The 22,464-nt window shown below is 55.0% G+C and overlaps 1 protein-coding gene across 1 annotated transcript; it reads right to left on the reverse strand.

Moving 5' to 3' along the window:
• Positions 1-2,384: 2,384 nt before the first annotated feature.
• LOC145340320 (NACHT, LRR and PYD domains-containing protein 12-like) lies at positions 2,385-21,412 on the reverse strand. The gene is made up of 8 exons (XM_080184771.1): positions 21,114-21,412; positions 20,307-20,473; positions 17,118-17,334; positions 13,032-13,097; positions 9,349-11,044; positions 6,674-6,760; positions 4,861-5,028; positions 2,385-2,532 (listed from the first exon to the last, which is right to left on the reverse strand). Exons 1-8 carry the CDS (start codon positions 21,133-21,135, stop codon positions 2,385-2,387), a joined length of 2,571 nt encoding a protein of 856 aa, XP_080040897.1. The 5' UTR covers positions 21,136-21,412.
• Between the last annotated feature and the right edge of the window lie 1,052 nt (positions 21,413-22,464).

Raw genomic sequence — 22,464 nt, forward strand, 5'->3', positions numbered from 1 at the left:
TTGCTGTGTTGGGTTGGGGGCGGGTCTATGGGATCTTGCTGTGCCATGTTGGAATTCTATGGGATCTTTCTGTGCTGTGCTTGGGGGGGGTCTATGGGATCTTTCTGTGCCATGTTGGGTTGGGGGTTCTATGGGATCTTGCTGTGCTGTGTTGGGTTGGGGGCGGGTCTATGGGATCTTTCTGTGCCGTGTTGGGTTGGGGTGGTCTATGGGATCTTGCTGTGCCGTGTTGGGTTGGGGAGTCTATGGGATCTTGCTGTGTTGGGTTGGGGAGTCTATGGGATCTTGCTGTGCCGCCTCCTGCCCCCTGCTGGACATTCCTTGACCCACTGCCTCACAGACATGGAGTTCCTCGAGGTGCTGACCGAGGGCCTGGAGCGAGTGTTGCTGGTGCGAGGCGGGGGCAGCGAGGTGATCACCATCTACTCCTAGGACCCCCCACCCCGGGGTGGACACACACACACCCACATAATTCCACCCCCCCCTCCCTCCTCATCCCCACCCTGGGGTGGGGAAGGGACACCCACATAACCCCCTCCTCACCCTGGAGTGGGGGTGGGGGACCCACATACCCCCCCTCCTCACCCTCATCCCGAGGTCAGGGGGCACCCACATAACCCCCATCCCAGCACAGGAGTATCCCACAGCCCGGCTGGTCCGGGAGAAATGGGTAGGAGGTGGGGAGGCAGACGGACCCTGCCCCCCCACCCCCGATACCTCCAGATTGTCCAATATTAAACCCCTTCCTTCACCCCCACACCCCACCTGTCTCCCCATCATACCCCCCCACCCCATCTCTGCTTCTTCCACCCCCTCAGTCCCCCCCCCCAGCCCCTCTACCCCTTCACAGCCCCTCTACCCTCTCAGTCTCCCCCCCAAGTCCCTGTACCCCCTCAGTCTCCCCCCAACCCCTCTGTCCCCTCGGTCTCTCCCTCAGTCACTGTCCAGGCTCCCCTCCCCTGTTGCCTCCCCGGTCCCTCTCACTGCCCCCCCCCCCCCACAGTTCTCTCTCTGTCCCTGTGTGTTCAGTATTCCTCTCTCTGATTCTATCTGTCTGGACATTGAACGCACTTTATACCTGACTGAGATTTGGTGCTTGTAAAACTGCCTGTACTGCGCTCTCTGTCTGTCTGTCCCGTCCATCAGCCCGTCCATCTCCAGTTTCAGCCAAATCCAAAAGCGGATGGAATCTTCCGCACGTGGAGAGTGTGTCTCGAGGGATGTGACTCCCTCTTTAAAACAATGTCACTTCTTTCTGTCGGTCTGTCTCTGTGTAGCCTCAGCAATAGATACTGGCCCCACAACACCAGCAAGACCAGTCTGACCCTCCCCACAGTGCGGCGCTCCCTCGGCACCGACCCTCCCCACGGTGCGGCGCTCCCTCGGCACCGACCCTCCCCACGGTGCGGCGCTCCCTCGGCACCGACCCTCCCCACGGTGCGGCGCTCCCTCGGCACCGACCCTCCCCACGGTGCGGCGCTCCCTCGGCACCGACCCTCCCCACACAGTGCGGCGCTCCCTCGGCACCGACCCTCCCCACACAGTGCGGCGCTCCCTCGGCACCGACCCTCCCCACAGTGCGGCGCTCCCTCGGCACCGACCCTCCCCACAGTGCGGCGCTCCCTCGGCACCGGCGCTCCCTCGGCACTGACCCTCAGAGGCTGACTTTGATTTGCTTTGTCTGTTGTAAAATGAAGATTTTTGTGTTTATGGTTTGCAGAATCATGCAGAACACACATGGATAAAAATAAAACATCTTTTTATATACACACAGATCCAGTCTCTGAAATACAAAACAGGTTTGGGGAAGGGACAATCTGGAGGAGGCGCGAGTCTGCAGAATCATATTGCACTTTATATAACGTCAGTATCTCCCCGTCATTTACCAGGATGCTGCCTGGTTTGGAGGGTAGGTTTTATGAGGAAAGGCTGAGGGAGCTGGGGCTTTTCTCTTTGGAGCAGAGGAGGATGAGAGGTGACTTAACAGAGGTTTATGAGATGATGAGAGGGATTGATAGAGTGGACGTGCAGAGACTATTTCCTCGGGTGGATGTAGCTGTTACTAGGGGATGGATGCATTTTCACAGTAACTTAATTGCAGTGTTAATGTAAACCTCACTTGTGACACTGATAAGTAAACTTTAACCCTCTCTCTCACACACTCTCTCGCTCACATTCTGTGCGGGAGTCTGCATGTTCTCCCCATGTCTGCGTGGGTTTCCTCCCTCAGTGTAACCCGAACAGGCGCCGGGGTTGGGGGGGGGGGGGGGAGGAATTTCACACTCAGCAAATGAATAAATTTAAATACAATTAATTTACAAAACATTAGTGTTTAGGATTCTGTGCAATCGTGTGTGTTCCCACCCCCGACTGCCCTCTCTGCTTCAGCTGCAAGTCACTTGGCCGTGGTGGGAATGAGAAAGGCCCCTCGGCCCGGCCCCCTCTCCCTTGGCCTGGCCAATGTCATCTTCGCTCTCCCGGGGGCCGTTCGAAGCGAGACGGTCGAGGGTGTCCGCCAGCTGCTGTCTCCCACTGCGCAGAAACCTCCGGTGAGGGAGAAACAAATCCCTCGGATGGGCTGGCAGAGATCCGATGGGCCGAGCAGCCGCCCCCTCACTCCAGTGCTGGACTGACGTCCCGAGGGGAAGATTTAGGTGACAATGTTAAGTCCTGGTCTCGTGGCACTCAAGGAACGCAGGAGTCTTGACCCATCGGCAGTAAACTTATTGTTGTTCAGCCTGGAGAGGGGGTGAGGAGGAAGGGGGTGAGGGGGGCAATAGAAAGAGTGAATTAAAACTGAGTGAAGCAGCTCATGTTCGCGGCTAACTGGGAGAATTTATTGTCCCCACCCAATAAAAGGGACGGTAATGTTTTGAAACTGTGTCTCTAACACAGGCATACGGCTCCCTTCCCTTCATCGGCCGGGGCTCTGAGTTTAGAAATTGGCAAGTCATGTTGCAGCTTTATAGAACCTTAGTGAGGCCGCACTTGGAATATAGTGTTCAATTCTGGGTCACCCACACTACCAGAAGGATGTGGAGGCTTTGGAGAGGGGACAGAAAAGATTTACCAGGATGTTGCCCCTGGTATGGAGGGGCATTAGCTATGAGGAGAGGTTGGAGAAACTTGGTTTGTTCTCACTGGAGGTTGAGGGGAGACCTGATAGAAGTCTACAAGATGATGAGGGACAGAGTGGAGAGTCAGAAGCTTTCTCCCCCCAGGGTGGAAGAGTCAATTACTGGGGGGGGGGGGGGGGGGCACAGGTTTAAGGTGCGAGGGACAAGGTTTAAAGGAGATGTACGAGGCAGATTTTTTTACACAGAGGGGGGTGGGTGCCTGGAACTCGCTGCCGGGGGGAGGGAGTGGAAGCGGATACGATAGTGAGTTTTAAGGGGCGTCTGGACAAATCCATGAATAGGATGGGAATAGAGGGATACGGTCCCCGGAAGGGTAGGGGGTTTAGTTCAGTCGGGGGCAGCATGGTCAGTGCAGGATTGGAGGGGCCGAAGGGCCTGTTCCTGTGCTGGAATTTTCTTTGTTCACAGAGTGAGAAACCTCAGTGATGAGGATAGATGGGAGAGGTTGGGACTGTTCTCCTCGGACAGAGGAGATTTATAGAAATGTTCAGAATCACAAGGGGCAGAAACTGTACCCCCCCCCCCCCCCCCCCCACCACCAAACTGGATGGACAGGACCAGCTCCGTGTCCCAGGAGAGGATGTGCATTTGTTTTGAGAACACCATCAGACACAGGAGCAGAATGAGGCCACTCGGCCCATCGACTCTGCTCCCCCATTCAATCCTGGCTGATATTTTTCCCATCCCCCATTCTCCTGCCTTTCCCCCTGATCCCCTTATTAATCAGGAACCGATCTATCTCTGTCTTAAAGACACATTCCCCACTCTCTGGGTGAAGAAATCCCTCCCCATCTCTGTTTTAAAGGACCGTCCCTTTACCCTGAGGTTGTGCCCTCTCTGGTTCCAGTTTTTCCTACTGGTGGAAACATCCTCTCCACGTCCCACTCTATCCAGGGCCTCGCAGTATCCTGTAAGTTTCAATAAGATCCCCCCCTCATCCTTCTAAACTCCCAACGAGGACAGACCCAGAGTCCTCAACCCGTTCCTCAAGCTCTTCATTCCAGGGATCATCCTTGTGAACCTCCCTCTGGACCCTTTCCGAGTCCCGGCACATCCTTCCTTAGATACGGGGACCCAAAACTGCTCCCAATCCTCCACATGGGGTCTGACCCAGAGCCTTATCCAGACTCAGAAGTCCATCCCTGCTCTTGTATTCTAACCCTCTCCACATGAATGCTAACATTACATTTCCCTTCCTCACTGAACCTCCACGTTAACCTTAAGGGAATCTTGAACAAGGATTCCCAAGTTCCCTTTGTGTTCCTGATTTCCGAAGCATTTTCCCATTTGGAAAATAGTTTCTGCCTCCATTCCTCCTTCCAAAGGGAATAACCTCACACTTTTCCACATTATATTCCATCTGCCCCTTCCTTACCCACTCTCCAAACCTGTCCAAGTCCCTCTGCAGCTCCCCCCTCCCCCCTCCCCCCTCCTCAATACTCCCAGTCCCTCTACATATCTTTGTATCATCTGTAAACTTAGTAACAGAGCCTTCAGTTCCTTCCTCCGATCGGTTAGGGTATACTGTGGAAAGTTATGGTCCCAGCAACCTGACCCCCTGAGGCACACCCCTCGTCACCGGCTGTCACCCTGAGAAAGACCCCTTTATCCCCACTCCCTGCCTTCTGCCAGTCCGCCAACCCTCTGCCCGTGCGGGGCCCTTACCCTGAACACCATTAACTTATTTCAGAAAGTTCTGTGGTTCAACGCCGCACAGACTCACCAGATGGCCCCCAGCTTCCGGCATCTCTCCGTGGCACCCCGCAGTGCTGGGATGGAGCGGTCAGTGAGCTGGTTCCTCCCCAGGCTCAGGTGAGTCAGGAGGTCCTGCGTCCCAAGGGCACAGAGCAGCTCTTCACACCGGTCATCGGTTAGTCCTGTAGCCATGAGCCTGCACGGGGGGGAGGGGGGGGGCAGCGAGAGAGACACAGGGGATGTCAGCACTGGGGTAATACAAACCACACAGGAAAAGCTGGAGAGGCCCTGGACACCACGCCACCATTCACTGACAGCTGTTCCATAGCATTTACTACCTGTAAACTTCGTTAGGCAGAGGGATCTGGGTGTACAGGTACACAGAGTATTGATAGGTAGAGGGATCTGGGCGTACAGGTACACAGAGTATTGATAGGTAGAGGGATCTGGGCGTACAGGTACACAGAGTATTGATAGGCAGAGGGATCTGGGCGTACAGGTACACAGAGTATTGATAGGTAGAGGGATCTGGGCGTACAGGTACACAGAGTATTGATAGGTAGAGGGATCTGGGTGTACAGGTACACAGGTCACTGAAAGTGGCAATGCAGGTGGAGAAGGTAGTCAGGAAGGCATACGGCATGCTTGCCTTCGTCGGCCGGGGGCACTGAGTTTAAAAATTGGCAAGTCATGTTGCAGCTTTATAGAACCTTAGTGAGGCCGCACTTGGAATATAGTGTTCAATTCTGGGTCACCCACACTACCAGAAGGATGTGGAGGCTTTGGAGAGGGGACAGAAAAGATTTACCAGGATGTTGCCCCTGGTACGGAGGACATTAGCTCTGAGGAGAGGTTGGAGAAACTTGGCTTGTTCTCACTGGAGGTTGAGGGGGAGACCTGATAGAAGTCTACAAGATGATGAGGGACAGAGTGGATAGTCAGAAGCTTTTCCCCCCCCCAGGGTGGGAGAGTCAGTTACTGGGGGGGGGGGGGGACAGGTTTAAGGTGCGAGGGGCAAGGTTTAAAGGAGATGTACGAGGCAGATTTTTTACACAGAGGGGGGGTGGGTGCCTGGAACTCGCTGCCGGGGGGAGGGAGTGGAAGCGGATACGATAGTGAGTTTTAAGGGGCGTCCGGACAAATCCATGAATAGGATGGGAATAGAGGGATACGGTCCCCGGAAGGGTAGGGGGTTTTAGTTCAGTCGGGGGCAGCATGGGTCAGTGCAGGATTGGAGGGGCCGAAGGGCCTGTTCCTGTGCTGGAATTTTCTTTGTTCTTTGTTAGAGGGCAGAGGTTTAAGGTGAGAGGGGAGAGATACAAAAGGGTCCAGAGGGGCAATTTTTTCACCCAGAGGGTGGTGAGTGTCTGGAACAAGCTGCCAGAGGCAGTAGTAGAGACGGGTACAATTTTATCTTTTAAAAAGCATTTAGACAGTTACATGGGTACGATGGGTATAGAGGGATATGGGGCAAATGTGGGCAATTGGGATCAGCTTAGGGGTAAAACTGGGGTGAACACGGTAAGAATTCTCACAACACCAGGTTAAAATCCAGCAGGTCTGGTGGGTAGTACGAGCCTGATGAAGGGACAACACTCCGAAAGCTGGTGCTACCCAGTAAACCTGTTGGATTTTAACCTGGTGTTGTGAGACCGATTACCGAGTAACGCCGCGACTCCAGGAATCAGAGGGATCCGGGAGGAAGCAAGCGGGAAAACGGGAGTCGGAAGACGAGGTGGGCCCGTGGTCTTACGGGATGAAGGAACAGGCTGGAGGGGCCGAATGGTCGTCCCCTGAGCCTCCTTCCCCCTCTCTCTCCCCCCCCAGCGCTGTGCACTTACACCAGTTCCTGTAGCTGCCAGTCACCGTCCCTCAACACATCCGTCAGGACTCGGGTCCCACGTTCACCCAAATTGTTATCACTCAACCTGCAATGTGGAAAATATATTGTCCAGTATTCGAGAGAGACGGGAGGGTGGGGGGGTAGGATAGACACTGGAGGGGCTGAATGGCCCCTGGTCCATGTGGATTGAACATAGAAAAACTACAGCACAAACAGGCCCTTCGGCCCACAAGTTGTGCCAATCCTATCCCTACCTACCAGGCCTATCTATAACCCTCAATCCCATTAAATCCCATGTACTCATCCAGAAGTCTCTTAAAAGACCCCAGCGAGTTCGCCTCTACCACCCCCGACGGCAGCCGATTCCACTCACTCACCACCCTCTGAGTGAAAAACTTACCCCTGACATCTCCTCTGTACCTGCTTCCCAGCACCTTAAACCTGTGTCCTCTCGTAGCGACCATTTCAGCCCTGGGAAGTAGCCTCTGAGAATCCACCCTATCTATTCCTCTCAACATTTTATAAACCTCTATCAGGTCGCCTCTCAACCTTCGTCTCTCCAGGGAGAAGTGACCGAGCTCCCTCAACCTATCCTCATAAGGCATGCCTCCCAATCCAGGCAACATCCTTGTAAATCTCCTCTGCACCCTCTCAATAGCTTCCACATCTTCCAATCCACATGGATTGGGTTGGAGTGGGAGCGAGGTGACCCTCTGCCTTGGTGTAGCCTCCTCCCATCCCTGCACCTGTATTCTCGGTGACGATTCCTGCCACCCCCCCCCCCCCCCCTCCCCCACCCCACCCCACCCCAGATCTCTCCCCCTGAAAATCAACTTCAGGAAGTGTAGAGGAGAACCTGCCCCTGTCTACATCGAACATTACAGCACAGTACAGGCCCTTCGGCCCTCGATGTTGTGCTGAGCTGTGTCCAATCCCAGGATCAGTCTATCCCACTCCCTATCATTCCGGAGTGCTCCATGTGCCTATCCAATAACCGCTTGAAAGTTCCTAAAGTGTCCGACTCCACTATCACAGCAGGCAGTGTATTCCACACCCCAACCACTCTCTGAGTGAAGAATCTACCTCGGACATCCCTCCTGTATCTCCCACCATGAACCTTATAGTTATACCCCCTAGTAACAGCTACATCCACCCGAGGAAATAGTCTCTGAACGTCTACTCTATCTATCCCCCTCATCATCTTATAAACCTCTATTAAGTCGCCTCTCATCCTCCTCCGCTCCAAAGAGAAAAGCCCCAGCTCCCTCAACCTTTCCTCATAAGACCTACCCTCCAAACCAGGCAGCATCCTGGTAAATCTCCTCTGCACTCTCTCCAATGCTTCCACATCCTTCTTACAGAGAGGTGAACAGAACTGAACACAATATTCCAAATGTGGTCTCACCAAGGTCCGGTATAGTTGCAGTATAACCCCACGGCTCTTAAACTCAAACCCCCTGTTAATAAACACTAACACACTATAAACCTTCTTCACGGCTCTATCCACTTGAGTGGCAACCTTCAGAGATCTGTGGATCTGAACCCCAAGATGTCTGTTCCTCCACATTCCTCAGAACCCTGCCGTTGACCCTGTAATCTGCATTTGAGTTTGTCCTACCAAAATGAATCACTTATCAGGGTTAAACTCCATCTGTCACTTTTCGGCCCAGCTCTGCATCCTATCAATGTCTCTTTGCAGCCTTCAAGAGCCCCCCACCTCATCCACTACTCCACCAATCTTGGAGTCATCAGCAAATTTACTAACCCACCCTTCAGCCCCCTCTTCCAAGTCATTGATAAAAATCACAAATAGCAGAGGACCCAGCACTGATCCCTGTGGGACACCGCTGGTAACTGGCCTCCAGTCTGAAAATTTTCCCTCTACCACCACCCTCTGTCTTCTATGATACAGCCAGTTACTTATCCAATCGGCCAAATTTCCTTCTATCCCACACCTCCTTCTTCATGAGCCGACCATGGGGAACCTTATCACACACCTTACTAAAATCCATGTATACAACATCATGTCTACATCAACGGGGACGGAGTAGAAAGGGTCGAGAGCTTCAAGTTTTTTGGTGTCCAGATCACCAACAACCTGTCCTGGTCCCCCCCCACGCCGACACTATAGTTAAGAAAGCCCCACCAACGCCTCTACTTTCCCAGAAGACTGAGGAAATTTGGCCTGTCCGCTACGGACTCTCACCAACTTTTACAGATGCCCCATAGAAAGCATTCTTTCTGGTTGGATCACAGCTCGGTCTGGGATCCTGCTCTGCCCAAGACCGCAAGGAACTACAAAAGGGTGGTGAATGTAGCCCCCAATCCATCACACAAACCAGCCTCCCATCCATTGACTCCGTCTACACTTCCCGCTGCCTCGGGGAAAAGCAGCCGGGATAATTAAGGACCCCCCCCCCACACACCCCGGACATTCTCTCTTCCACCTTCTTCCGTCGGGGAAAAGACACAAAAGTCTGAGGTCCCGTACCGACCGACTCAAGAACAGCTTCTTCCCTGCTGCTGTCAGACTTTTGAATGGACCTACCTCGCATTAAGCTGATCTTTCTCTACACCCTCGCTGTGACTGTAACACTACATTCTGCACCCTAAGCCCCCTCCCCTGCCACCCCGCACCCCCCCCCACCCCCCCCACAGCCCTGATCTCCGTACCAGACAATTTGGACCTTGTTGAGAGCAGGTCTCAGCCTCTCCATCCTCTCTCCGTTAAGGGCCGTGTTACTCAGCACCAGTCGCTCCACCGAGAGGCAGCAGCCCATCACGTAGGTCAGCACCTGGCAGTCGTGGTCACTGAGGGCGATTCCAGCCAGGTCGAGGCTTCGGAGGGGGGTGAGGGCTTCCCTGGTCAGCGCCCGGTCCTGAGACTCGAAGAGGCAGTGAAGAGTGTTGAGGAAGCTAGTCTTGTCCGCTCTCTGGGTCAGCGTTCTCTCCCTCAGCCAGCGCTTGAACTGGACGGAGACCTGGGAGGGGAAGGGGGACGCCAGCGTCCTGAGGAGGGTGCGGTGGCAGAGGGGGGAGGTAATCCCTGCCAGAAAGCGGACCAACATCTGGAAGCGGCCTGAGGTGTCGGCTCCCAGCCTCTCCAGCGCCTTCCCGAGCTGGGACTCGCCCGTCCGGCCCAGGAAGAAGGAGAGGGCGCCCAGGAACTCCTGGAGGGTGAGGTGGGGGAAGGAGTAGAGGGTCTGACCGTCCGCTCGCAGTTCCTGCTCCAGGATCTCGGACAGGAACCCTGTCAGGAAGCGGGTGGGCTCCAGGCCGCGAGCCAGGACCTCCTCCTGGGTGAAGAGCAGCGCTCGCTCGCACAGGCCCTGGAAAGCCAGTTGGCCAATCTCGGCCAACACTTCGGCAGTGCCCTGGGGCGGGGCGCGGTGGCGCCTCAGGATGTCCAGGATGTAACGGGCGTACAGCTGGCTGAGGGTCCGGCCAAAGGGCTGGTACGCGCCCCCAGCCCCCCTCCGCAGGCTGTTCCGCAGCACAGTGCAGGCCATGCGACAGAAGGCAGGATTGAAGGATAAGGTGTAGACGTGTTGGTTCTCCTCCAGCAGATGGAAGGCCGCTGCGGCTGAGTGTTCGTCATCGAAGAACCGACGCAGGAATGTCCGCCTCTCCGCGGCGAGGAACCCCAGCAGCTCCAGGCGCCGGCAGGAGCGGGGGAGACCCTCCCCCAGGGTCTTCAAGGCCCCCGGGCGGCTGGTCAGCAGCACCGAGCAGCCAGGCACCAGGTTCTGGGCCATCAGTTCCCAGGCCAACTGGACGGCCTCCATCTCCTGGTCAGGGGAGACGGATCGGGCGCGGCGGTGTGGCTCCGGGAAGCTCTGGCTCTCGTCCAGCCCATCGAACATCAACAGGAGGGTCTCGGGGGAACTCAGCAGGGCTGAGAGACTCCCCTCCAGGTGAGGGTAACAGCGGGCAATCAGCTGGTGAAGGCTCAGCTCTCCTTGGCCGTTCAGGTGGCGGAACTGGAAGTGGAGGGCAAAGGCGAAGTTTCGGAGGGCCTGGCCCCGCGCCCACTGGTGCATCAGATGTTGGACCAGGGTGCTTTTGCCCATGCCCGCCCCTCCGCTAACGAGGGCCACCCGTGGGCGGTGGTGGGGGCCGCACTCTCCACCCGGGCAGTACACCCTGTGGAAGATGGTGCCCTCGTCTATCCGTACCCACTGTTGGCCAGCGTCGCGTTCCATCAGCGCAGCGTGCCGCTGGCCGGTGGCTGCCAACTCGTTCTCTGTCTGCCCTCGGCTCCGACGCCCCACCACCATCGTCAGCCCCACGTAATGCTGGGCCGGGAGGGAGCCCCCCTCGTCACGGACCCCCACAGACAGGACAGCCGCTCGGTGCACTTCCCGCAGCTCTGTCAACACAGAGAACCACAATCAAACACCTCCCATCTCCGCACGCCCCCTCCCCACCTCCGCACGCCCCCTCCCCACCTCCGCACGCCCCCTCCCCACCTCCGCACGCCCCCTCCCCACCTCCGCACGCCCCCTCCAAACCCCTACATCCCTCCCTATCTCCATTACCCTCTCCAGCCCCTACACCCCCATCCCTATCTCTGTAACCTCCTCCAGCCCCCCCTACACCCCCTCCCTATCTCTATAACCTCTGTAAGGGGGGGGCTGGAGGAGGTTACAGAGATAGGGACGGGGGTGTAGGGGTTAGTATTTTGTATCAAAAGATTGGATTGGCCGTGCTAAATTGTCCCTTAGTGTCCAAAGATGTGTAGGTTAGGGTGGATTGGCCGTGCTAAATTGTCCCTTAGTGTCCAAAGATGTGTAGGTTAGGGTGCATTGGCCGTGCTAAATTGTCCCTTAGTGTCCCAAAGATGTGTAGGTTCGGGTGGATTGGCCATGCTAAATTGTCCCTTAGTGTCCAAAGATGTGTAGGTTAGGGTGGATTGGCCATGCTAAATTGTCCCTTAGTGTCCAAAGATGTGTAGGTTAGGGTGGATTGGCCGTGCTAAATTGTCCCTTAGTGTCCAAAGATGTGTAGGTTAGGGTGGATTGGCCATGCTAAATTGCCCCTTAGTGTCCAAAGATGTGTAGGTTAGGGTGGATTGGCCGTGCTAAATTGTCCCTTAGTGTCCCAAAGATGTGTAGGTTAGGGTGGATTGGCCGTGCTAAATTGTCCCCTTAGTGTCCAAAGATGTGTAGGTTAGGGTGGATTGGCCATGCTAAATTGTCCCTTAGTGTCCCAAAGATGTGTAGGTTAGGGTGGATTGGCCGTGCTAAATTGTCCCTTAGTGTCCCAAAGATGTGTAGGTTAGGGTGGATTGGCCATGCTAAATTGTCCCTTAGTGTCCCAAAGATGTGTAGGTTAGGGTGGATTGGCCGTGCTAAATTGTCCCCTTAGTGTCCAAAGATGTGTAGGTTAGGGTGGATTGGCCATGCTAAATTGTCCCTTAGTGTCCCAAAGATGTGTGGGTTAGGGTGGATTGGCCGTGCTAAATTGTCCCTTAGTGTCCCAAAGATGTGTAGGTTAGGGTGGATTGGCCGTGCTAAATTGTCCCCTTAGTGTCCAAAGATGTGTAGGTTAGGGTGGATTGGCCATGCTAAATTGTCCCTTAGTGTCCCAAACATGTGTAGGTTAGGGTGGATTGGCCGTGCTAAATTGTCCCTTAGTGTCCCAAAGATGTGTAGGTTAGGGTGGATTGGCCGTGCTAAATTGTCCCTTAGTGTCCCAAAGATGTGTAGGTTAGGGTGGATTGGCCGTGCTAAATTGCCCCTTAGTGTCCAAAGATGTGTAGGTTAGGGGGATTGGCCGTGCTAAATTGCCCCTTAGTGTCCAAAGATGTGTAGGTTAGGGTGGATTGGCCATGCTAAATTGTCCCTTAGTGTCCCAAAGATGTGTAGGTTAGGGTGGATTGGCCGTGCTAAATTGTCCCTTAGTGTCCCAAAGATGTGTAGGTTCGGGGGATTAGCAGGGTTAATATGTGAGGTTATGGGGTTAAGCTCTGGGTGGGATTGTGGTCAGTGCAGATTTAATGGGCTGAATGGCCTCCTTCCAGAGGGATTCTGTGATTGGATAAGTGAATTCTGTCCCCTTGCTCTGTTTAAGAAATTCTCTGCTCCTTTCTTCTTACACGGGGTCGGGTGAACAACTTCACATTGTCACTCTGTACTCCACATCTGCCCACTCCCTCAGACCCTCTGCCCGCTCCCTCAGACCCTCTGCCCGCTCCCTCAGACCCTCTGCCCGCTCCCTCAGACCCTCTGCCCGCTCCCTCAGACCCTCCGTCTGCCAGCCTGTCTCCCATCCTCTACCCACCGCGGCTCCAACCCGTCTTGGTCAGACTGACCCTCCCCCGCGCAGTCACTCCCAAGGAGTTGCTTCCTCCTCACCTTCCATCTCCGGGCAAAGTTCCGGACCCTCCTCACACAAACACATCTCTCTCAGGATGGAAGGTCCTGCAGGGGAACGGACAGGAGGTTAAACAGAGAGCCTCAGTTCCCTCACACCGGGAAACTCACTGATTCAGGCTGGTGTAGAAGGTGAAGTCACACGGGACAGAGGTGAGCTGGCAAGGTGGGTGCAGAACTGGCACAGAAGTCCCACAACACTAGGTTAAAGTCCAACAGGTTTACTGGGTAACACGAGCTTTCGGAGCTCTGCCCCTTCCTCAGGTGAGTGGGGAGTTGTGTTCACAAACAGGGTATATAAAAACACCAACTCAATTTACACAATAACGGCTGGGGTGCGAGACGTTACGGGTAATCAAGTCTTCAAGGTACAGACAGTGTGAGTGGGGAGAGGGTTAAGCACAGGTTAAAGAGATGTGTATTGTCTCCAGACAGGGACAGTTAGTGAGATTTTACAAACCCAGGCAAGTCACGGGGATTACAGGGCGTTGGTGAGGCCACACCCGGAGTATTGTGTACAGTTTTGGTCTCCTTATCTGAGGAAGGATGTTCCTCGCTACAGAGGGAGCACAGCGAGGGTTTACCTGCCTGGGAATGGCAGGTCTGTCATATGAGGAGAGACTGAGTGGATTAGGATTATATTCACTGGAGTTTAGAAGAGTGAGAGGGGATCTGATTGAGACTTATCAAATTCTAACAGGGTTAGATTCAGAAAGAATGTTCCCCAATGGGTGGGGGGGGTCCAGAACTGGGGGTCAGAGTTTGAGGATAAGGGGTAAACCTTTTAGAACTGAGGTGAGGAGAAATTGTTACAGAAGGTTAGGGGGCATGGAGTTGGGGGTAGGGTGTTAGCGTGGATAGAGGGTTGGCTCTCTAATAGGAGGCAGAGAGTGGGGGTCAATGGGTGCTATTCGGATTGGCGGTTGGTGACTAGTGGAGTGCCCCAGGGGTCGGTGCTGGGGCCTCAGCTATTTACCATTTATATAGATGATGAGAGGGCCTGGGATCCAAGGGCCTTTGGCCTTGTGGATCCAGAACTGGCTTGCCTGCAGAAGGCAGAGAGTGGTTGTGGATGGGTCTTTTTCTGAATGGAGGTCAGTCACCAGTGGAGTGCCCCAGGGATCTGTTCTAGGACCCTTGCTGTTTGTCATTTTCATAAATGACCTGGATGAGGAAGTGGAGGGATGGGTTAGTAAGTTCGCTGATGACACGAAGGTCGGTGGTGTTGTGGATGGTCTGGAAGGATGGCAAAAGTTGCAGCAGGACATAAATAGGATGCAGGACTGGGCAGAGAAGTGGCAGATGGACTTCAACGCGGATAAATGTGTAGTCGTCCATTTTGGCAGAACCAATGGGATGAACGAGTACACTATCAAGGGCAGGAGTCTTAGTAGTGTTGAAGAGCAGAAGGATCTTGGGGTCCAGGTCCACAGGACTCTTAAATCGGCCTCGCAGGTGGAAGAGGTGGTCAAGAAGGCGTATGGTGTACTGGCCTTCATTAATCGAGGGATTGAGTTTAGGAATCGGGAGGTAATGCTGCAACTTTATAAGACCCTTGTCAGGCCTCATTTGGAGTACTGTGCACAGTTCTGGTCACCTCACTATAGGAAAGACGTAGAAGCTATTGAAAGGGTACAGAGGAGATTTACAAGGATGTTGCCTGGACTGGGAAGCATGCCTTATGAAGATAGGTTGAGGGAGCTGGGACTCTTTTCCCTGGAGAGACGAAGGTTGAGAGGCGACCTGATAGAGGTATATAAAATGTTGAGAGGAATAGATAGGGTGGATTCTCGGAGGCTATTTCCCTGGGTTGAAATGGTCGCTACGAGAGGACACAGATTTAAGGTGCAGGGAAGCAAGTACAGAAGAGATGTTAGGGGTAAGTTTTTCACTCAGAGGGTGGTGAGTGAATGGAATCGGCTGCCGTCAGTGGTGGTGGAGGTGAACTCGCTGGGGTCTTTTAAGAGACTTCTGGATGAGTATATGGGGTTTTATGGGATTGGGGGTTATAGATAGGTCTGTAGATTGTAGGTGTTGATGTGATCGGCGCAACTCGTGGGCCGAAGGGCCTGTTTGTGCTGTAGTGTTTTTATGTTCGATGATCTGGAGGAGGGAACCGAGTGTAGGATGTCGAAATTTGCTGATGACACCAAGATTGGGGGAACGGCAAATTGTGCAGAGGGTGTGGAGAGTCTACAGAAGGATCTAGATAGGCTGGGCGAATGGGCCAGGAAATGGCAAATGGAATTTAATGTTGGCAAGTGCGAGGTGGTCCACTTTGGTAGGAAGAATGGTAGGAAGGACTATTACTTACGTGGCGAAAAACTGCAGCAGGCGACGGTGCAGAGGGACCTCGGGGTCCTTGTGCATGAGTCGCAAAAACCCAGCTTGCAGGTGCAGCAGGTGGTCAGGAAGGCGAATGGGATGCTGGCCTTCATAGCGAGGGGGATTGAATATAAAAGTAGGGAGGTCTTGCTGCGGCTGTATAGGGCATTGGTGAGGCCGCAGCTGGAGTACTGTGTGCAGTTTTGGGCGCCGCACTTACGCAAGGATATTTTGGCCTTGGAGGGAGTGCGGAGGAGGTTCACTAGGCTGATACCGGAGATGAGGGGGTTGGACGATGAAGAGAGACTAAATAGACTGGGTCTGTACTCATTGGGGTTTAGAAGGATGAGGGGGGATCTTATAGAGACATATAAGATAATGAAGGGGATGGATAGGGTAGAGGTAGAGAGATTCTTCCCGCTCAGAAAGGACAGTAGGACTAGAGGGCACAGCCTCAAGATAAGTGGGGGGCGGTTTAGAACGGAGTTGAGGAGGAACTTCTTCACTCAAAGGGTGGTGAATCTCTGGAATTCTCTGCCCGTTGAAGTGGTGGAGGCTACCTCGCTAAATATATTTAAGACGCGGGTTGATGGGTTTTTGATAAGAGAGGGGATTAAGGGTTATGGGGAGAGGGCGGGAAAGTGGAACTGAGCCACGACAGATCAGCCATGATCTTATTGAATGGTGGGGCAGGCTCGAAGGGCTGGATGGTCTACTCCTGCTCCAATTTCTTATGTTCTTATGTAAATTTCTTCACCCAGAGGGTGGGGAATGTGTGGAATTCACTCCTGCTCTTGGGGTTAAAGGGATCGAGGGATATGGGGGGGAAGGGGGGGGGAACATCGAGGGATATGGGGGGAGGGGGTGGGGATCGAGGGATTTGGGGGGAGGGGGTGGGGATCGAGGGATATGGGGGGAAGGGGGGGGAACATCGAGGGATATGGGGGGAGGGGGTGGGGATCGAGAGATATGGGGGGGAGGGGGTGGGGGGAAGGGGGATTGAGGGATTTGGGGGGGAGGGGGATCAGGATATCGAATTTGATGATCAGAATGAATGGGCGAGCAGGCTGGTAGGGCTGAATGGCCTCCTCCTGTTTCGAGTTTCGATGTTTCTGTGTAACCTGCCCATCGGGGGGTAGGTACACCCACGGCGCTGTCAGGGAGGGAGTTCCAGCATTTTGACCCCAGTGACAGTTTGGGGTGTAAAACGGGAGAGATTTGATTTGATTTATTATTGTCCCGTGTATCAGGATACGGTGAAAAGTATTGTTTCTTACACACTATACAGACAAAGCATACCGTTGATAGAGAAGGAAAGGAGAGGGTGCAGAATGTAGTGTTACAGTCACAGTGAGGGTGTAGAGAAAGATCAGTTTAATGCGAGGTCGGTCCATTCAAAAGTCTGACAGCAGCAGGGAAGAAGCTGTTCTTGAGTCGGTCGGTACGGGACCTCAGACTTTTGTATCTTTTTTCCCGACGGAAGAAGGTGGGAGAGAGAATGTCCGGGGTGTGTGTGTGTGGGGGGGGTCCTTAATTATACCGGCTGCTTTTCCCCGAGGCAGCGGGAAGTGTAGACAGAGTCAGTGGATGGGAGGCTGGTTTGTGTGATGGATTGGTGAAGGGGGGGACAGAGGGGACGGGGGGTGGGTGGGGGGACAGAGAGGACGGGGGTGGGTGGGGGACGGGGGGTGGGTGGGGGGACGGGGGGGGGGGTGGAGGGTGGGTTTAAACGATCACACGAACCTTCTGACACCATGTGGTGGAGGAGACCCTCGAGGTCGCCCCTCAGCCAATCTCCCTCATTGAGAATTCCAGGCGTCGATTCCATGAACAATTCCTGATCCCTGTAGAGAACTTTCCACAGACTCCGAATCGAGTCACCGCCCTTTCCCAAAATCTCATCAAACAACCTGTACGCTGCCTCGTCCACTCCGGAACATTCCACCATCATCTTCACACTCTGTCCGTGTTAACAAGGTTCAGTTAGAGAGCGAGATCAGGGAAATACACACGGCTTTTACACAGACACACACAGGGTCAGAGTGTTAACCCCCTCACAGGGTCGGTGCCGAGGGAGCGCCGCACTGTGGGGAGGGTCGGTGCCGAGGGAGCGCCGCACTGTGGGGAGGGTCGGTGCCGAGGGAGCGCCGCACTGTGGGGAGGGTCGGTGCCGAGGGAGCGCCGCACTGTGGGGAGGGTCGGTGCCGAGGGAGCGCCGCACTGTGGGGAGGGTCGGTGCCGAGGGAGCGCCGCACTGTGGGGAGGGTCGGTGCCGAGGGAGCGCCGCACTGTGGGGAGGGTCGGTGCCGAGGGAGCGCCGCACTGTGGGGAGGGTCGGTGCCGAGGGAGCGCCGCACTGTGGGGAGGGTCGGTGCCGAGGGAGCGCCGCACTGTGGGGAGGGTCGGTGCCGAGGGAGCGCCGCACTGTGGGGAGGGTCGGTGCCGAGGGAGCGCCGCACTGTGGGGAGGGTCGGTGCCGAGGGAGCGCCGCACTGTGGGGAGGGTCGGTGCCGAGGGAGCGCCGCACTGTGGGGAGGGTCGGTGCCGAGGGAGCGCCGCACTGTGGGGAGGGTCGGTGCCGAGGGAGCGCCGCACTGTGGGGAGGCTCAGTGCTGTGTGGGATCTGGAGTCACGTGTAGGCCATGGACAGCAGATTTCCTTCCCTGACAAACTCTGATCGGAGCAGCTTCATTCCACTGATCCAGGAAAGTTTCACCGTCTCTGACCCCAACTTTGGACCTGACCGATTGTCCACCCACTTCCGCGCCCCCCACCCCCACCCCCCCCACCCACCCCCCCCACCACCCCCCCCCACCCCCCCACCACCCCCCCACCCCCCCACCCCCCCCCCCCCACCAACCCCCCCCCCACCACCCCCCACCCCCCACCCCCCCCCCCCCACCACCCCCCCCCCCCACCAACCCATCTCCTACGATATTATTGTAATATTACTACAGAGGGAGCGCAGTGAGTGCTCCCCAGTGCATACCAGGGATGGTGTAGCCTGATTAGATGACACAGTGGGTTAGCGCTGCTACCTCACAGCGCCAGGGACCCAGGTTCGATTCCCGGCTCAGCGCACAGTGGGTTAGCGCTGCTGCCTCACAGCGCCAGGGACCCGGGTTCGATTCCCGGCTCAGCGCACAGTGGGTTAGCGCTGCTGCCTCGCAGCGCCAGGGACCCGGGTTCGATTCCCGGCTCAGCGCACAGTGGGTTAGCGCTGCTGCCTCACAGCGCCAGGGACCCGGGTTCGATTCCCGGCTCAGCGCACAGTGGGTTAGCGCTGCTGCCTCACAGCGCCAGGGACCCGGGTTCGATTCCCGGCTCAGCGCACAGTGGGTTAGCACTGCTGCCTCACAGCGCCAGGGACCCAGGTTTGATTCCCGGCTCAGCGCACAGTGGGTTAGCGCTGCTGCCTCGCAGCGCCAGGGACCCGGGTTCGCTTCCCGGCTTGGGTCACTGTCTGTGTGGAGTCTGCACATTCTCCCCGTGTCTGCGTGGGTTTCCTCTGGGTGCTCCGGTTTCCCCCCACAGTCTGAAAGACGTGCTGGTTAGGGTGCATTGGGGCCATGCTAAATTCTCCCTCAGTGTAACCCGAACAGGAGTGTGGGTGACTATGGGGATTCTCACAGTAACTTCATTGCAGTGTTAATGTAAACCTTACTTGTGGCACTGATAAATAAAACTTAAATACATTTTTTTTAAAATAATCAGCTGCAAGTACAAAGAACACACTCTACAGCAGAGGAGCTCCGTTTTGGGGAACTCTCTGCTGGAAAACGCTCACATGGAGAGCAGATGAAACATTTCTAAGACACAGACAAGGCCTCCCTGAAGGCGCTGGACACTGACACGACCACCTGGGAAACACTGGCACAAAACCGCCCTGCCTGGCGCTGCCACATCCACAGAGGCTGTCGAGCTCACGGAGCAAGGTGTATTACTGAAACACAACTTAAACACGAGCTGCGCAAGTCCAAAGTCTCCAGCGCAACAACTGCCCGAGTCTGCCCGATATGTGCCAGGACACTCCGTGCCTGAACTGGCCTCAAAATGACTAATGGTGGCGAGGTCCTCATCGATGACGATGGACGAACAGCACAGGAACAGGCCCTTCGGCCCCTCCAATCCTGCACTGACCATGCTGCCCCCCCGACTGAACTAAAACCCCCTCCCCTTCCGGGGACCGTATCCCTCTATTCCCATCCTATTCATGGATTTGTCCGGACGCCCCTTAAAACTCACTATCGTATCCGCTTCCACTCCCTCCCCCCGGCAGCGAGTTCCAGGCACCCACCCCCCTCTGTGTAAAAAATCTGCCTCGTACATCTCCTTTAAACCTTGTCCCTCGCACCTTAAACCTGTCCCCCCCCCCCCCAGTAATTGACTCTTCCACCCTGGGGGGAAAAAGCTTCTGACTATCCACTCTGTCCCTCATCATCTTGTAGACTTCTATCAGGGTCTCCCCCTCAACCTCCAGTGAGAACAAACCAAGTTTCTCCAACCTCTCCTCATAGCTAATGCCCTCCGTACCAGGGGCAACATCCTGGTAAATCTTTTCTGTCCCCTCTCCAAAGCCTCCACATCCTTCTGGTAGTGTGGGTGACCCAGAATTGAACTCTATATTCCAAGTGCGGCCTCACTAAGGTTCTATAAAGCTGCAACATGACTTGCCAATTTTTAAACTCCGTGCCCCCGGCCGATGAAGGCAAGCATGCCGTATGCCTTCCTGACTACCTTCTCCACCTGCGTTGCCACTTTCAGAAGCGTTAGATTAACACTGCAATGGAAACGGGGAAGGGTTATAGTGAGGGTGTGGTGTAAAAGGGGTTGGACTGTCCTATCAGCTACGATTGTGCAGCAGGTGAGGTGGGCCAAATGGCCTCCTCCTGTTCCAATGTTCTTTAGTACACTGTATTTCATTGCGAATACCTCAGCCAAATCAACATCGATCGCTGTAGCTTCATAAAGTTTCTCAATCAGGATCAGTGGGTGACGCAGAAACACACACCGTATCCCCTTCCGATAAAATTCTGTCAGTTTCCGCAGATCATTCTCACCAATACCCTGCAGGTGATCCAGAAAACTGATGTGTCCACCTGAGAGAAAGAACGATGGACAACAGAACGTCAACTCCAGAGTAACGGGATGAGTAAAGCTCCCTCTACACTGTCCCCCCATCAGACACTCCCAGGACAGGTACAGCACGGGGTTAGATACAGAGTAAAGCTCCCTCTACACTGTCCCCCATCAAACACTCCCAGGACAGGTACAGCACGGGGTTAGATACAGAGTAAAGCTCCCTCTACACTGTCCCCCATCAAACACTCCCAGGACAGGTACAGCAAGGGGTTAGATACAGAGTAAAGCTCCCTCTACACTGTCCCCCCATCAAACACTCCCAGGACAGGGACAGCACGGGGTTAGATACAGAGTAAAGCTCCCTCTACACTGTCCCCCCATCAAACACTCCCAGGACAGGGACAGCACGGGGTTAGATACAGAGTAAAGCTCCCTCTACACTGTCCCCCCATCAAACACTCCCAGGACAGGTACAGCACGGGGTTAGATACAGAGTAAAGCTCCCTCTACACTGTCCCCCCATCAAACACTCCCAGGACAGGTACAGCACGGGGTTAGATACAGAGTAAAGCTCCCTCTACACTGTCCCCCCATCAAACACTCCCAGGACAGGTACAGCACGGGGTTTAACACAGGCTGTGTTTCGCTCTGACGTACCGATTCCTTTGGGAGTGTCCATTCTCCCTTGTGTCCAGTTGTTGGTTTCTTGTAGTTTTGGTACAGTTTCCCGCTGGTGTCCCCCTCCAGCCTCTTCCACATCAGAGGAGGTCTCTCCGTCACTCACGTCCCTCCGGTGGGACTTTTGGACTGGGTTTGCCTTGTGTTCCTGTCCTGTTGATCTTGATAAACCAGTTCTGGTTTCACTTTCCCACTGCTCCGGAGAACTCCCCTGTAACCAGCTGTTAGTCCCTGATGCCCAGGTATCTCTCGAATCCCTCGGCTGCCAATGCTCTCCCGTTCACACCATTACTGTGCCCCCTCCTACACCGCCCCCCCCCCATTGCCAGCCCTCACAGCGGGTCCTGTCTTGCCCACTCCCTGACTGAGAGACTTGCTGCTGGGAAGTTACAGACACGCAGAGTCTGCTCCACCTACACAGTGGGAAGTCTCACGACACCAGCTTCAAGTCCAACCTGTTTATTTGGTAGTAAACACAAAAGCTTTCGGAGACGCTGTTCCTTTGTCAGGTGTGTGGAATGTTCTGATCAGAGACAGGGATATAAAATCACACACAGTTTACAGAATACTGATTACAGCTAACCTGCTACATCACAGTTACCACCTACACGGCCCCTCATCCAGCTAAACGGATTTTAACCTGTTTCTTACGTACACCCTCACTTTCTCTCTCTCTCTCTGTCTCTCTCTCTCACACACACGCACACTCCCCTCTCTCACACACACGCACACTCCCCTCTCTCACACACACGCACACTCCCCTCTCTCTCACACACACGCACACTCCCCTCTCTCTCACACACACGCACACTCCCCTCTCTCTCACACACACGCACACTCCCCTCTCTCTCACACACACACACTCCCCTCTCTCTCACACACACGCACACACTCTCCTCTCTCTCACACACACGCACACTCCCCTCTCTCTCACACACACGCACACTCCCCTCTCTCTCACACACACGCACACTCCCCTCTCTCTCACACACACGCACACTCCCCTCTCTCTCTCACACACGCACACTCCTCTCTCTCACACACACACACTCCCCTCTCTCTCACACACACGCACACTCCTCTCTCTCACACACACACACTCCCCTCTCTCTCACACACACGCACACTCCCCTCTCTCTCTCACACACGCACACTCCTCTCTCTCACACACACACACTCCCCTCTCTCTCACACACACGCACACTCCTCTCTCTCACACACGCACACTCCCCTCTCTCTCACACACACGCACACTCCCCTCTCTCTCTCACACACGCACACTCCTCTCTCACACACACACACACTCCCCTCTCTCTCACACACGCGCACA

This window comes from Carcharhinus amblyrhynchos, unplaced genomic scaffold (assembly GCF_965287045.1).
Source record: "Carcharhinus amblyrhynchos unplaced genomic scaffold, sCarAmb.v2.hapA scaffold_926, whole genome shotgun sequence".
Lineage (NCBI taxonomy): Eukaryota > Metazoa > Chordata > Chondrichthyes > Carcharhiniformes > Carcharhinidae > Carcharhinus > Carcharhinus amblyrhynchos.